Below are 14,522 nucleotides of genomic sequence, written 5' to 3'. Positions count from 1 at the left end.
GGGGTTCAATTTCTCCTGTTGCCCTTACGAAAATAAAAAATTGGGGGCAAAAATATCATTTTTGTGGAAAAAAATATTTTTTTTTATTTTCACGCCCGGGCGTTATAAACTTCTGTGAAGCACTGGGGGGTTCAAAGTGCTCACCACACAACTAGATAAGTTCCTTGGGGGGGGTCTAGTTTCCAAAATGGTGTCATTTGTGGGGGGTTTCCGCTGTTTTGGTACATCAGGGGCTTTCCAAACGCAACATGGTGTCCGATCTCAATTCCAGCCAAAAATGTCAAATGGCGCTGCTTCCCTTCCGAGCTCTGCCATGCGCCCAAATAGTCGTTTACACCCACATATGGGGTATCAGCGTACTCAGGACAAATTGCACAATAACTTTTAGGGTCCTGTTACCCTTGGAAAAATAAGAATTGAGGGTGAAAAGATCATTTTTTTGGAAAAAATATGATTTTTTAATTGTACTGCTGTACGTTATAAACTTCTGTGAAGCCCTTGTGGGTTCAAAGTTCTCATCACACATCTAGATAAGTTCGTTGGGGGGTCTAGTTTCCAAAATGGGGTCACTTGTGGGGGTTTCCACTGTTTAGGTACATCAGGGGCTCTCCAAACGTGACATGGTGTCCGATCTCAATTCCAGCCAATTTTGCATTGAAAAAGTCAAATGGCGCTCCTTCCCTTCTGAGCTCTGCCATGCACCGAAACAGTGGTTCCCCCCCACATATCAGGTATCAGCGTACTCAGGACAAATTGCATAATAACTTTTGCAGTCCAATTTCTCCTGTTATCCTTGGTAAAATAAAAAAAATTGAACCTGAAGTATTTTTTTGTGAAAAAAAGTTAAATGTTCATTTTTTTTAAATATTCAAAAAATTCCTGTGAAGCACCTGAAGGGTTAATAAACTTTTTGAATGTGGTTTTGAGCACCTTAAGGGGTGCAGTTTTTAGAATGGTGTCACTTTTGGGTATTTTCTATCATATAGACCCCTCAAAGTGGCTTCAAATGTGATGTGGTCCGTAAAAATAAAATGGTGTTGCAAAAATGAGAAATCGCTGGTCAAATTTTAACCCTTCTAACTTCCTAACAAAAAAAAAATTTTGGTTCCAAAATTGTGCTGATGTAAAGTAAACATGTGGGAAATGTTACTTATCAAGTTTTTTGTGTGCCGTATCTGTGATTTAAGGGCATAAAAATTAAAAGTTGGAAAATTGCGAAATTTTCAAAATTTTCGCCAAATTTCTGTTTTTTTCACAAATAAACACAAGTTATTTGAATGAAATTTTACCACTAACATGAAGTACAATATATCACGAGAAAACAATGTCAGAATCACCGGGATCCATGGAAGCGTTCCAGAGTTATTACCTCATAAAGGGACAGTGGTCAGAATTGTAAAAATTGGCCCGGGAGTTAACGTGCAAATTACCCTTGGGTTAAGAGCTGCCATCACACATCATATAAGAACCTTACACAGCCGGGTGACCCCATATATAAGAGCTGCCATCACACATCATATAGGAACCTTACACAGCCGGGAGACCCCATATATAATGGCTGCCATCACCATATAGGATCCTTACACAGCCGGGTGACCCCATGTATAAGAGCTGCCATCACACATCATATAGGATCCTTACACAGCCGGGTGACCCCATATACAGTATACGGGCTGCCATCACATATCATATAGGATCCTTACACAGCTGGGTGACCCCATATATAAGAGCTGCCATCACACATCATATAGGATCCTTACACAGTCAGGTGCTGTACGAGCTGTCACAGGGTGCGGAGCACAACGCCTCGCTGCGGAGGCTCGCTGAACGTAAAGAGAATTGCTGAAATGTATTAATGGCGACAAGAGGTGCCCAGTCCTCCCCTTATCACATCACAGGCGGAGCGCCAGATGGTGCGGAGATCATCGGAGAAACACGGAGATCCATGGTCTGGGGAGAAAGTGATCAAACTACGGGAGAAGGTGCAAATGTGACATAATGAGACACATCAGTAAAGTCATGTATGTACACCGTGACTCCACCCTTCAGAATAGTGAGTGCAGCTCTGAGGCATAATACAGGATGTAACTCAAGATCAGTAATGTAATGTATGTACACAGTGACTGCACCAGCAGAATAGTGAGTGCAGCTCTGGGGTAGAATACAGGAGGTAACTCAGGATCAGTAATGTATGTACGCAGTGACTGCAGCCCGCTCTTACCCGCCATATATGATTAGAGGAGTCTGGCTTCCAGATGGAACACCAAAGACATCAGGGATCAGGTCTCCATTAAAGCTGCAGGAAGGAAGAGACAAAAATATGATTTCAGGAAAACAAACGGAAAGTGACTCAAATGAAGCGACCTGCTGTATGAGGGGGTCACCACGTAGAGGGGTCACACGGGGGGGGATGGGGGTGCTGAGACACCCAATGGTGGTGAACATATTGGGCTTCTACAGGACCAGACAGGTGCTGGACTATCAGGCATTTTGGATCATGGACTCACATTTTGGCATCAGATACATTTCAGGTTTTTTTTTATTCAAAGCCCAAACCTTTAAATGAAAAAGAGCAATGTACCCTTCTTACCACCCAAATAGACATGGTGTCAGTACAGCTAGGACAGCGTTATCTGCGATCCCAGATGTTCTCTGACGCCCATCTTGTGTAATATCACACTTCTGCTCTGGATTATCAGATGCCAGATTAAAGGCATTCTGCTCTATAGACCATAACCTTCCATTTGAGTCTGCAGTGTGGGCCATAGTTATCACAGTGTGGGGGAGGGGAGTATATATCTGGAGGTAAATGGCAGAGCACTTACTCCATGATGTGGGGCTCGTCAGGGTACGTGTTGTTAAGCTGCAACTTGCGATCCGAACCTGAAAGAGAAAACGGACGTCAGGATGAAAGGAGACAAAGAGACGATGGAGGAGGCAGAGCAAAAAATACATATTAGGAGTCTGGTCATGTTCATACTGAGCACTGCGGATGTTTTAGATTCATACTATGTCCTGTCAGGAAGAGTTTGCAGCAGTTTCCTAATCACCAGAGACAGGATTACAATAGCTGGTAACACAGTTCACCTCCTCCAACGCCTGTACAACAACTGATAAGTAGTGATGAGCGAGCGTGCTCGGATTAGGCGTTATTGGAGCATGCTCGTATCCTAACCGAGTGTCGTCTTTGGCGTGCTCGAAAACTATGCTCGAGTCCTCGTGGCTGCATGTCTCGTGTCTGTGCGACAGCTGCAACACATGCAGGGATTGTGTTTTTTAGGTAATCCCTGCATGTGTTATGGCTGTTGAACAGCTGGGAGACACGCAGCTGCAGGGACTCGAGTATTTTCTTCCAGCACGCTGAAAATACTCAATTAGGGCACGAGCAAGCTCGCATAACACCTTATCCGAGCACGCTCGCTCATCACTACTGATAACACCTCTGTATGTCCTGCAGATAACACAGGATTCATAATGGGTGATGTCACAGCTCACCTCCTCCTCCTATACAATGAATGATAACACCTCTATAGACAGGTAGGTGCTGACCAGCTGGGCATATTTAGTGGGAGACGCTGAACCCTCCTGCCTGGGCAGGACCCTGATGGGAGAAGTAATGACTACGGAACTTACTGAGGGTTTGGTTGTTCCCCCAGTAGATGACCAAGGTCAACGGGTAGTCGCTCCCGACCTTAGAAGCCGGCACAGTGGTCAGCAGCACGTCCATCTGGGAATCTCCATTGTAGTCACCGGGGACCACGCTGATTATCACTGAACCCTCACTCCTGGGGGAAGAGGACAAAGATCAGCAAAACCAGAGACATACCAATACTAATATTATCAATGGGGGGCTTCCAGCAGCACAGAGGGGATTGAACCAGAACAGAGGGGATTCAGGCAGCACAGAGGGGATACAAGCAGCACAGAGTGGTATTCCTGGGATGAGGGGGCACACAATCTATATGTGTATATTATATATATCCCGCTGGTGTTGGATCAGGCCCTCCCGGGACGTCTGCGGTGGGCACTCAGCTTCGTACTTACTCTAATGAGAGCTTGACTTTGGGGCTGAAATACGGCGTGGACTTCAGGTCGGCCAAAAAGATTCTTAACTCATTACCTGAAATGACAAAATGACGAGAGACAAGTGAGAGGAGCTGCAGTGTAAATCAACGTCACGAGACACATTTGGACAATTGGGTTGCCCATTGAACACACAGTAGATGATCTGCTGCAATAATGACTTGGATTATAGGAGATACATTTCAACTTTTGGGATTTCCTAATCGATGCTTGAGAACAGCGGCGAGCGGACAACTAGATGCAACGTGTCCCCAAATGAGGCCTGCGGCGATAACACTGGGTGCAGGAGCGCTGCAGAATGTTTGCCAACAGCTGACGGCTTTGTTCTCTTCATTTTCACAAAAGCAAACACTCCACCCCTCACCTGGCGCTCAGAAGACACGGGCGTGCAGGGTGCGGACCTGACTAATGGACACATGCTCCCTACTGACACGGATACAAACTAATATAACATCCCAGGGTCAGGACTCGTCCTATTAATCAAGCTTAAAAATATGGCGGAAATCTGATAGCACTACAACTCACAGCATTCACCATCAAGCATCACACTAGGGGTTATGCTTCATCATTCTTGATGCAAATCACTGCAGGAAATGGAGAAAACCCTGGGAACAAACACAGGAGGAGAGTACGGACTGAATATACAGTGGGTACAGAAAGTATTCAGACCCCTTTAAATGTTTCACTCTTTGTTTCATTGCAGCCATTTGGTAAATTCAAAAAAGTTCATTTTTTTCTCATTACTGTACACGCTGCACCCCATCATGACTGACAAAAAAAAAACAGAAATGTAGAAATTTTTGCAAATTTATTAAAGAAAAAGCTGAGATATCACATGGTCATAAGTATTCAGACCCTTTGCTCAGACACTCATTTGTCACATGCTGTCCATGTCCTTGTGATCCTCCTTGAGATGGTTCTACTCCTTCATTGGAGTCCAGCTGTGTTTAAACTGATAGGACTTGATTTGTAAAGGCCCACACCTCTCTGTATAAAGGTACTGTCACACTAAGCGATATCGCTAGCAATATCGCTATAACTTGTGACGTTATAGCGATATTGCTAGCGATATCGCTGTGCCTGATACTTACCTACAACCCGCTCCCCCGCTGCTTATCGCTGATCGCGCGAGAACGTCCAGGACTGTTTCTTGTCGTCAGCTTCCTGCGGCGCTTCCTGCTGTGACGACGAGCGACGCATGGAGCCGGGCGGGAGGACGCAGGATCGCCTGGTGTGACAGCTAAGTAGCGACCCCCGTCCCCAGCGATGTCGCTGGTGAGATCAGCCTGTGTGGCAGCTCACTAGTGACCACTTAGTGATGTACCAGCGATCCTGACCGCGTCATATCGCTGGTCGGGATCGCTGGTACATCACTAAGTGTGACAGTACCTTAAGACCTCACAGTACATGTCAGACCAAATGAGAATCATGAGGCCAAAGGAACTGGCCAAGGAGCTGAGACAGAATTGTGGCAAGGCACAGATCTGGCCAAGGTTACAAAAGAATTTCTGTAGTACTCAAGGTTCCTAAGAGCACAGTGGCCTCCATAATCCTTAAATGGAAGACGTTTGGGACCACCAGAAGTATTCATAGACCTGGCCGTCCAGCCCAACTGAGCAATCGTGGGAGAAGAGCCTTGGTGAGAGAGATAAAGAAGAACCCCAAGATCACTGTGGCTGAGCTCCACAGATGCAGTAGGAGATGGGAGAAAGTTCCACAAAGTCAACTATCACTGCAGCCCTCCACCAGTCAAGCCTTTATGGCAGAATGGCCCGACCGAAGCCTCTCCTCAGTGCCAGACATATGAAAGCCCAGATAGTGTTTGCTAAATAACACAGGAAGGACTCCCAGACTATGAGAAATAAGATCCTCTGGTCTGATGAGATGAAGATAGAACTTTTTGGTGATAATTCTAAGTGGTATGTGTGGAGAAAACCAGGCACTGCTCATCACCTGCCCAATACAATCCCAACAGTGAAACGTGGTGGCAGCATCATGCTATGGGGGTGTTTTTCAGCTGCAGGGACAGGACGACTGGTTGCAATTGAAGGAAACATGAATGCGGCCAAGAACAGAGATATCCTGGATGAAAACCTCTTCCAGACTTGGCTGAAGGTTCACCTTCCAACAAGACAATGACCCTAAGCATACAGCTAAAATAACAAAGGAGTGGCTTCAGATCAACTCTATGCTCATTCCTGACCGGCCCAGCCAGAGCCCTGACCTAAATCCAATAGAGCATCACTGGAGAGACCCGAAAATGGCTGTCCACCAACGTTCACCATCCAACCTGACGAACTGGAGAGGATCTGCAAGGAAGAATGGCAGAGGATCCCCAAATCCAGGAGTGAAAAACTTGTTGCATCATTCCCAAGAAGACTCATGGCTGTACTAGCTCAAAAGGCGCTTCTACTCAATAATGAGCAAAGGGTCTGAATACTTATGACCACGTGATATTTCAGCTTTTCTTTTTTAATATATTTGCAAAAATTTCTACATTTCTTTTTTTCCAGTCAAGATGGGGTGCAGAATATACAGTAATGAGAAAAAAATGAACTTTTGTGAATTTACCAAATGGCTGCAATGAAACAAAGACTGGAAAATTTAAAAGGGTCTGAATACTATTCGTACCCACTATATATACAGGACAGGAGGAGTGGTACTGTGCAGTGTATATGTACAGGACAGGCGGAGTGGTACTGTGCAGTGTATATATACAAGACGGGAGGAGTGGTACTGTGCAGTGTATATATACAAGACGGGAGGAGTGGTACTGTGCAGTGTATATATACAAGACGGGAGGAGTGGTGCTGTGCAGTGTCTATATACAGTACAGGACGAGTGGTGCTGTGCAGTGTCTATATACAGTACAGGAGGAGTGGTGCTGTGCAGTGTCTATATACAGGACAGGAGGAATGGTACTGTGCAGTGTATATATACAAGACGGGAGGAGTGGTGCTGTTCAGTGTCTATATACAGTACAGGAGGAGTGGTGCTGTGCAGTGTCTATATACAGGACAGGAGGAATGGTACTGTGCAGTGTATATATATATATATATATATATATATATACACACACACACACACACAGGAGGAGTGGTACTGTGCAGTGTATATATACAGGACAAGAGGAGTGGTACTGTGCAGTGTCTATATACAGGACAAGAGGAGTGGAACTGTGCAGTGTATATATACAGGAGGAGTGGTACTGTGCCGTGTATATACACAGGACAGGAGGAGTGGTACTGTGCAGTGTATATATACAGGAGGAGTGGTACTGTGCAGTGTCTATATACAGTACAGGAGGAGTGGTGCTGTGCAGTGTCTATATACAGGACAGGAGGAATGGTACTGTGCAGTGTATATATATACAGGAGTGGTACTGTGCAGTGTCTATATACAGGACAAGAGGAGTGGTACTGTGCAGTGTCTATATACAGGACAAGAGGAGTGGAACTGTGCAGTGTCTATATACAGGACAAGAAGAGTGGAACTGTGCAGTGTATATATACAGGAGGAGTGGTACTGTGCCGTGTATATATACAGGAGGAGTGGTACTGTGCCGTGTATATATACAGGAGGAGTGGTACTGTGCCGTGTATATATACAGGAGGAGTGGTACTGTGTCGTGTATATATACAGGAGGAGCGGTACTGTGTAGTGTATATATATATATACACAGGAGGAGTGGTACTCTGCAGTGGATATGTACAGGACAGGAGGAGTGGTACTGTGCAGTGTATATATACAGGAGGAGTGGTACTGTGCAGTGTATATGTACAGGAGGAGCGGTACTGTGCAGTGTATATATATATACACAGGAGGAGTGGTACTCTGCAGTGGATATGTACAGGACAGGAGGAGTGGTACTGTGCAGTGTATATATACAGGAGGAGTGGTACTGTGCAGTGTATATGTACAGGAGGAGCGGTACTGTGCAGAGTATATATACAGGACAGGAGGAGTGGTACTGTGCAGTGTATATATACAGGAGGAGTGGTACTGTGCAGTGTATATATACAGGACAGGAGGAGTGGTACTGTGCAGTGTATATATACAGGAGGAGCGGCACTGTGTAGTGTATGTATACCGGACAGGAGGAGTGGTACTTTGCAGTGTATATACAGGACAGGAGGAATGGTACTGTGCAGTGTATATACAGGACAGGAGGAATGTTACTGTGCAGTGTATATATACAGGAGGAATGGTACTGTGCAGTGAATATATACAGGAGGAGTGGTACTGTGCAGTGTATATATACAGGACAGGAGGAGTGGTACTGTGCAGTGTATATATACAGGACAGGAGGAGTGGTACTGTGCAGTGTATATATACAGGAGGAGTGGTACTGTGCAGTGTATGTATACAGGACAGGAGGAGTGGTACTGTGCAGTGTATATACAGGACAGGAGGAATGGTACTGTGCAGTGTATATACAGGACAGGAGGAATGGTACTGTGCAGTGTATATATACAGGAGGAATGGTACTGTGCAGTGAATATATACAGGAAGAGTGGTACTGTGCAGTGTATATATACAGGACAGGAGGAGTGGTACTGTGCAGTGTATATATACAGGAGGAGCGGTACTGTGCAGTGTATATATACAGGACAGAATGCGTGGTACTATGCAGTGTATATGTACAGGACAGGAGGAGTGGTACTGTGCAGTGTATATATACAGGACAGGAGGAGCGGTACTGTGCAGGGTATATATACAGGACAGGAGGAGTGGTACTGTGCAGTGTATATATACAGGACAGGATGAGTGGTACTGTGCAGTGTATATATACAGGAGGAGCGGTACTGTGCAGTGTATATATACAGGACAGAATGCGTGGTACTATGCAGTGTATATGTACAGGACAGGAGGAGTGGTACTGTGCAGTGTATATATACAGGACAGGAGGAGTGGTACTGTGCAGTGGTACTGTGCAGGACAGGAGGAGTGGGACTGTGCAGTGTATATACACAGGAGGAGTGGTACAGTGTAGTGTATGTATACAGGACAGGAGGAGTGGTACTGTGCAGTGTATATATACAGGACAGGAGGAGTGGTACTGTGCAGTGGTACTGTGCAGGACAGGAGGAGTGGGACTGTGCAGTGTATATACACAGGAGGAGTGGTACAGTGTAGTGTATGTATACAGGACAGGAGGAGTGGTACTGTGCACCAATGTAGGAATAAATGGCGCTCAGTAGAAAATTTAAAAAAATAGAAATGTTGAGAGCTTATTTTTTGACTTAACAAAATATAAAGTGAATCAACAAAACAATCTCCAGTGGAGTGCAATACCTAGCCTGTGAGCAGAGAAGCAAAAAAAAAAAAGGGAGAAAAAGACTAGGCTAATGATGGTATGCACATCCCAATAGACAATAAAAAACCTTTATTTCATATTGGATACAATAAGCTAAAAACATTTAAAATACAAGCAAAGAACCAATGACCCAGACACCCCCAAAAAACAGGTAATATGAACCTAAGATGTGGCCCATATTGGACTATTCATAGCCACCCATAAGCAGGCACATATCATGCAATTCTATATAACAAGACAGCCATGTACACTGCAGGCAAAGATAAGGCAGAAAGACAGATTTGATATCAAGCATATAATAAATGTAAGAAGATTTGTAAATCCTAACTGCCCTAAAGCATGTGGAACTAACCACAGAATGAAATTGCCTAGTGCAAAAGGTGGCTATGAATAGTCCAATATGGGCCACATCTTAGGTTCATATTACCTGTTTTTCGGGGGTGTCTGGGTCATTGGTTCTTTATTTGTATTTTAAATGTTTTAGCTTATTGTATCCAATATGAAATAAAGGTTTTTTATTGTCTATTGGGATGTGCATACCATCATTAGCCTAGTCTTTTTCTCCCTTTTTTTTTTTTTTGCTTCTCTGCTCACAGGATAGGTATTGCACTCCACTGGAGATTGAGATATGACAGTAGTGCACCCCTCCTTTTGCATTTCAAACATCTTCGAGACCTGACCCCAGATGTTCTGGGTATGAGGCTTGTGCGGATCCTTTTGTTTCTTCATGTGACCCCAGACAGAGTGGATGATGTGAGATCAGGGCATTGTGGGTCTGGATCATGACTTCCAGGACCCCTCGTTATTAATGACTTTACCTGGATGTTGGGGGTCGTTGTCTGGCTGCAGAATATCTTTGGAGACAGTCAGACCCCTGAATATGTTACATGAAGGATACGAACCTGCTGGGAGTTATCAGCATTGAGGACACCATTAGTCCTGACCAAATCCACAATTACATGTCCTGAAATGCAGCCACAGACGTGCCAGACCTTCCACCGTGCGTCACCGCTGCCGCAGACCCTCATTATGCCGGACCTTCCACCGTGCGTCACTGCTCCCGCAGACCCTCATTATGCCGGAAACTCCACCATACGTCACTGCTCCCGCAGACCCTCATTATGCCGGACCTTCCACCGTGTGTCACTGCTCCCGCAGACCCTCATTATGCCGGAAACTCCACCATACGTCACTGCTCCCGCAGACCCTCATTATGCCGGACCCTCCACCATGCGTCGCTACTCCTGCAGACCCTCATTATGCCGGACCCTCCACCATATGTCACTGCTCCCGCAGACCCTCATTATGCCGGACCCTCCACCATGCGTCGCTACTCCTGCAGACCCTCATTATGCCGGACCCTCCACCATACGTCACTGCTCCTGCAGACCATCATCATGCCGTTCTCCAGACCCTCATACACAAATTGCCTCTGTTACAGCCAAATATGTGACATTTTCTGCGCCGTTTGGTCACTTGTCCCTGTTTCCATGTGAAAGGTCCAGTGGCTGAAATTCTTCCTCGAAGACTGCAGCTCAAAGTTTGCATAAAAAACAGCACAAAGGCAACATGTGAACACAGCCTTAATGGCGCCTGTGCTGCACGGGGAAACCCCGTATCAGACATCTCCCAATGCTTCCATCATGAACCTACATGACACTGTCCTTTGTGTGGTCCTGCTCACATCTCCAGCCTCAAAAGACCCAAAGTTTACTCTCTCTGCCAGCATCCGGCTTCAGTGATGGGGGGTGAACGCCTGTTCGGGCACTGCGCTCCCGACACTCGCTCTGGGGGGTGACGCTTGTTCGGGCACTGCGCCCCCGATACTCGCTCTGGGGGGGGGTGATGCCTCTTCAGGCACTGCGCCCCCGATACTCGCTCTGGGGGGGGGTGATGCCTCTTCAGGCACTGCGCCTCCGATACTCGCTCTGGGGGGGTGACGCCTCTTCAGGCACTGCGCCTCCGATACTCGCTCTGGGGGGGGTGACGCCTCTTCAGGCACTGCGCCTCCGATACTCGCTCTGGGGGGGGTGACGCTTGTTCAGGCACTGTGCCCCGATACTCGCTCTGGGGGGTGACGCTTGTTCAGGCACTGCGCCCCCGATACTCGCTCTGGGGGGGTGACGCCTCTTCAGGCACTGCGCCTCCGATACTCGCTCTGGGGGGGTGACGCCTGTTCAGGCACTGCGCCCCCGATACTCGCTCTGGGGGGTGACGCTTGTTCAGGCACTGCGCTCCTGATACTCGCTGTGGGGGGGGGTGATGCTTGTTCAGGCACTGCGCCCCGATACTCGCTCTGGGGGGGTGACGCTTGTTCAAGCACTGCGCCCCGATACTCGCTCTGGGGGGTGACGCTTGTTCAAGCACTGCGCCCCGATACTCGCTACTCGCTCTGGGGGGTGACGCCTGTTCAGGCACTGCGCTCCTGATACTCGCTCTGGGGGGTGACACCTGTTCAGGCACTGCGCTCCTGATACTCGCTCTGGGGGGTGACACCTGTTCAGGCACTGCGCTCCTGATACTCGCTCTGGGGGGGGTGACGCCTGTTCAGGCACTGCGCCCCCGATACTCGCTCTGGGGGGTGACGCCTGTTCAGGCACTGCGCTCCTGATACTCGCTCTGGGGGGTGACACCTGTTCAGGCACTGCGCTCCTGATACTCGCTCTGGGGGGGGTGACGCCTGTTCAGGCACTGCACCCCCGATACTCGCTCTGGGGGGTGACGCTTGTTCAGGCACTGCGCTCCTGATACTCGCTGTGGGGGGGGGGGTGATGCTTGTTCAGGCACTGCGCCCCGATACTCGCTCTGGGGGGGTGACGCTTGTTCAAGCACTGCGCCCCGATACTCGCTCTGGGGGGTGACGCTTGTTCAAGCACTGCGCCCCGATACTCGCTACTCGCTCTGGGGGGTGACGCCTGTTCAGGCACTGCGCTCCTGATACTCGCTCTGGGGGGTGACACCTGTTCAGGCACTGCGCTCCTGATACTCGCTCTGGGGGGGGTGACGCCTGTTCAGGCACTGCGCCCCCGATACTCGCTCTGGGGGGTGACGCTTGTTCAGGCACTGCGCTCCTGATACTCGCTGTGGGGGGGGTGATGCTTGTTCAGGCACTGCGCCCCGATACTCGCTCTGGGGGGGTGACGCTTGTTCAAGCACTGCGCCCCGATACTCGCTCTGGGGGGTGACGCTTGTTCAAGCACTGCGCCCCGATACTCGCTACTCGCTCTGGGCGGTGACGCCTGTTCAGGCACTGCGCTCCTGATACTCGCTCTGGGGGGTGACGCCTGTTCAGGCACTGCGCTCCTGATACTCGCTCTGGGGGGGGTGACGCCTGTTCAGGCACTGCGCCCCCGATACTCGCTCTGGGGGGTGATGCCTGTTCAGGCACTGCGCTCCCGATACTCGCTCTGGGGGGGGGGGTGACGCCTGTTCAGGCACTGCGCCCCCGATACTCGCTCTGGGGGGGGGGTGACGCCTGTTCAGGCACTGCGCTCCCGATACTCGCTCTGGGGGGTGACGCTTGTTCAGGCACTGCGCTCCCGATACTCGCTCGGGGGGGGGGGGTGTGACGCTTGTTCAGGCACTGCGCCCCCGATACTCGCTCTGGGGGGTGACGCCTGTTCAGGCACTGCGCTCCCGATACTCGCTCTGGGGGGGGGGGGGTGACGCTTGTTCAGGCACTGCGCCCCCGATATTCGCTCTGGGGGGGTGACGCTTGTTCAGGCACTGCGCTCCCGATACTCGCTCTGGGGGGGGGGTGACGCCTGTTCAGGCACTGCGCTCCCGATACTCGCTCTGGGGGGTGACGCTTGTTCAGGCACTGCGCCCCGATACTCGCTCTGGGGGGTGACGCTTGTTCAGGCACTGCGCCCCCGATACTCGCTCTGGGGGGTGACGCTTGTTCAGGCACTGCGCTCCCGATACTCGCTCTGGGGGGTGACGCTTGTTCAGGCACTGCGCCCCCCCGATACTCGCTCTGGGGGGTGACGCCTGTTCAGGCACTGCGCTCCCGATACTCGCTCTGGGGGGTGACGCTTGTTCAGGCACTGCGCCCCCGATACTCGCTCTGGGGGGGGGGTGACGCCGGTTCAGGCACTGCGCTCCCGATACTCGCTCTGGGGGGGTGACGCCTGTTCGGGCACTGCGCCCCCGATACTCGCTCTGGGGGGGTGACGCTTGTTCGGGCACTGCACCTCCGATACTCGCTCTGGGGGCTCAGCCGTCAGTCAGGGCTAAATTGGGTCCCTCCTGCTGTATCGCCCTCTGGGGTCTACACTGCTGAATAACACTGCATAGGCAGTAAGAGCAATCACTCCTGATGTCTGTGCACTGTTGTGCTCAAAAGTTTACACACCCCGGCAGAATTATTTCTTTCTTGGCCTTATTTCAGAGAATATGAATGACTAGCTTTAGAGCCCGGTGTTCCCGGCCTAGTGACTGACTGTGGATACTTATCACACATTATAGTGATTATATTGCACATAACGACATTTTATCCTGAGAGAAATTGCACTAATTGCAATAAAAAAAGAAAAATACTGAGGTGAAATACTGACCAAACACTGAGATAAAATACTGACCAAACACTGAGGTAAAATACTGAGAAAATACTGACCAAACAATGAGGTAAAATACTGAGGAAATACTGACCAAACACTGAGGTAAAATACTGACCAAATACTGAGGTGAAATACTGACCAAACACTGAGGTAAATACTGACCAAATACTGAGGTGAAATACTGACCAAACACTGAGGTAAAATACTGACGAAATACTGACCAAACAATGAGGTAAAATACTGAGGAAATACTGACCAAACAATGAGGTAAAATACTGAGGAAATACTGACCAAACAATGAGGTAAAATACTGAGGAAATACTGACCAAACAATGAGGTAAAATACTGAGGAAATACTGACCAAACAATGAGGTAAAATACTGACGAAATGCTGACCAAACAATGAGGTAAAATACTGAGGAAATACTGACCAAACACTGAGGTAAATACTGACCAAATACTGAGGTGAAATACTGACCAAACACTGAGGTAAATACTGACCAAATACTGAGGTGAAATACTGACCAAACACTGAGGTAAAATACTGACGAAATACTGACCAA

General features: G+C 48.6%; 1 protein-coding gene across 1 annotated transcript in view; it reads right to left on the bottom strand.

The window, feature by feature from the left end:
• Positions 1 to 14,522, bottom strand: part of ITFG1 (integrin alpha FG-GAP repeat containing 1) — a 101,549-nt gene that overhangs the window by 82,591 nt on the left and 4,436 nt on the right. Inside the window, exons 2-5 of the mRNA XM_073554993.1 lie at positions 4,045 to 4,120; positions 3,634 to 3,785; positions 2,826 to 2,883; positions 2,222 to 2,296 (exon numbers count right to left, since the gene is read on the bottom strand). Of these exons, the coding sequence (XP_073411094.1) occupies positions 2,222 to 2,296; positions 2,826 to 2,883; positions 3,634 to 3,785; positions 4,045 to 4,120 (361 nt within the window). The remainder of the gene's footprint in view (positions 1 to 2,221; positions 2,297 to 2,825; positions 2,884 to 3,633; positions 3,786 to 4,044; positions 4,121 to 14,522) is intronic.

The sequence above is a fragment of the Dendrobates tinctorius genome, unplaced genomic scaffold, assembly GCF_039654945.1.
Source record: "Dendrobates tinctorius isolate UK_male_01 unplaced genomic scaffold, ASM3965494v1 ptg000214l, whole genome shotgun sequence".
Taxonomy (NCBI): Eukaryota; Metazoa; Chordata; class Amphibia; order Anura; family Dendrobatidae; genus Dendrobates; species Dendrobates tinctorius.
The sequence above is the reverse complement of the archived record's forward strand: the minus strand, read 5'-3'. Positions and strand labels throughout refer to the sequence as shown.